Source organism: Mustelus asterias, chromosome 26 (assembly GCF_964213995.1).
Source record: "Mustelus asterias chromosome 26, sMusAst1.hap1.1, whole genome shotgun sequence".
NCBI classification, from domain to species: domain Eukaryota; kingdom Metazoa; phylum Chordata; class Chondrichthyes; order Carcharhiniformes; family Triakidae; genus Mustelus; species Mustelus asterias.
Genome location: NC_135826.1, coordinates 44237676 through 44239140, shown reverse-complemented (window position 1 = coordinate 44239140; position 1465 = coordinate 44237676). Strand labels below are relative to the sequence as shown.

Genomic DNA, 1465 nt, shown 5'->3' with positions numbered 1-1465 from the left:
TTCTTCCTTCACCCCATCATCCTCAAACTCGTCAGTTCTGATGCAATCCTTCATTGTGGTGATGACAATCCAGCCTCAACTCACTCTCCACTTGCTTCCTTCTCCATAGCTTCCTGTGTCAGAAAGTGACAGGCCCACTCCGCAACAGAGAATCTCCACAACATCAATGCCTCCAGGTCATGACGAAGCAGAGCTTGAGGGATCACTAATCCAGCCCGAGGAATCCACTCAGTGGAACTCTGTCCCAGAGGAAAACGGCCCCACGAACCTGCTTGAATCTGATTGGCCTCCACTGACAGAAACCTGTGTTTGAATCAAAGTCTTCCCAAGAGGAGATCCAACTGAACTGTGTCCAAGCCCTGGCGATCAGTGCGATCCCAGCCCTGCAGTCTATTGTAGATTCATTTCACAGACTTCTCATTTGTAAATCTGTCTCTGTTCCATTCCTGTTTGTGACGGAAACACAGAACAAAACTAACTCGAATTCACAAGTTGACATTGAATTGGCGCTGACCTCCAGGGAGGGTCATGACCTCCAGGGAGGGTCATGACCTCCAGGGAAGATCTGACCTCCAGAGAGTGTCTGACCTCCATCGGGGTCTTAATTGGGGTGCAGGAAATTTCCAGTAAATGTAAATGATGGACAGTTTCTCTGGTTTCAGGGCAAGCCACATCAGAGGAGAATGGAGCAAGCTCCACTCTGTAGCTGATCTTGAGGATATCATGAGTAATTCACTCAATTTGAATTCATGTCCTGCCAGTTGAGGGGCAACCACATGGGGCAGGGCACAGAAAGTGTCACCCCGTATATGATTAGGGCATGTGGAGGAAGCTTTATATTGTAGGACACGGCGGAAACATCAGAGAATAAGGAGCAGGAGGGAAAAGGAACTTGTGGATAGATTGGGAGTAATTAATGGAAAGCCAGTAGGTAGGGAGGAAATCAGGGAAGGATTAATTTGACAGTAAGAATCCAAAAAACTCAAAGGTGGAAAAACAAAATGGAACTAATTAGTTCCAAAAATTCGTCTTTGGAACTAATTAAAATATTGAAACCAGATTTACCAACAAAAACTGCATTTATAAAATATCTCAAAGGAAATCATAGAACAGAATCCCTACAGTGCAGAAGGAGGCCATTCAGCCCATCGAGTCTGCACCGACCACAATCCCACCCAGGTCCTATTCCCGTAATCCCGCATATTTACCCTGCTAATCCGCCTGACACTAGGGTCAATTTAGCATGGCCAATCCACCTAGCCCACAACATCTTTGGACAGTGGGAGGAAACCGGAGCACCCAGAGAAAACCCACGCAGACACAGGGAGAACGTGCAAACTCTGCACGGACAGTGACCCGAGTCCGGGATCGAACCCGCATCCCTGGCGCTGTGACGCAGCAGTGCTAACCGCTGTGCCACCGTGCCACCCCCACTGTATTGAAGTTTGGCAAAGTGCCAGAAATA

At 47.8% G+C, this 1465-nt stretch overlaps 1 protein-coding gene across 1 annotated transcript in view; it reads left to right on the top strand.

Annotated features, from left to right (window-relative positions):
- The window catches only part of slc5a5 (solute carrier family 5 member 5), a 39319-nt gene extending 38257 nt beyond the window's left edge, over positions 1 to 1062 (top strand). The window contains exon 15 of the mRNA XM_078198661.1: positions 110 to 1062. Within this exon, the coding sequence (XP_078054787.1) occupies positions 110 to 313 (204 nt within the window). The 3' untranslated portion in view covers positions 314 to 1062. The remainder of the gene's footprint in view (positions 1 to 109) is intronic.
- Positions 1063 to 1465: the final 403 nt, after the last annotated feature.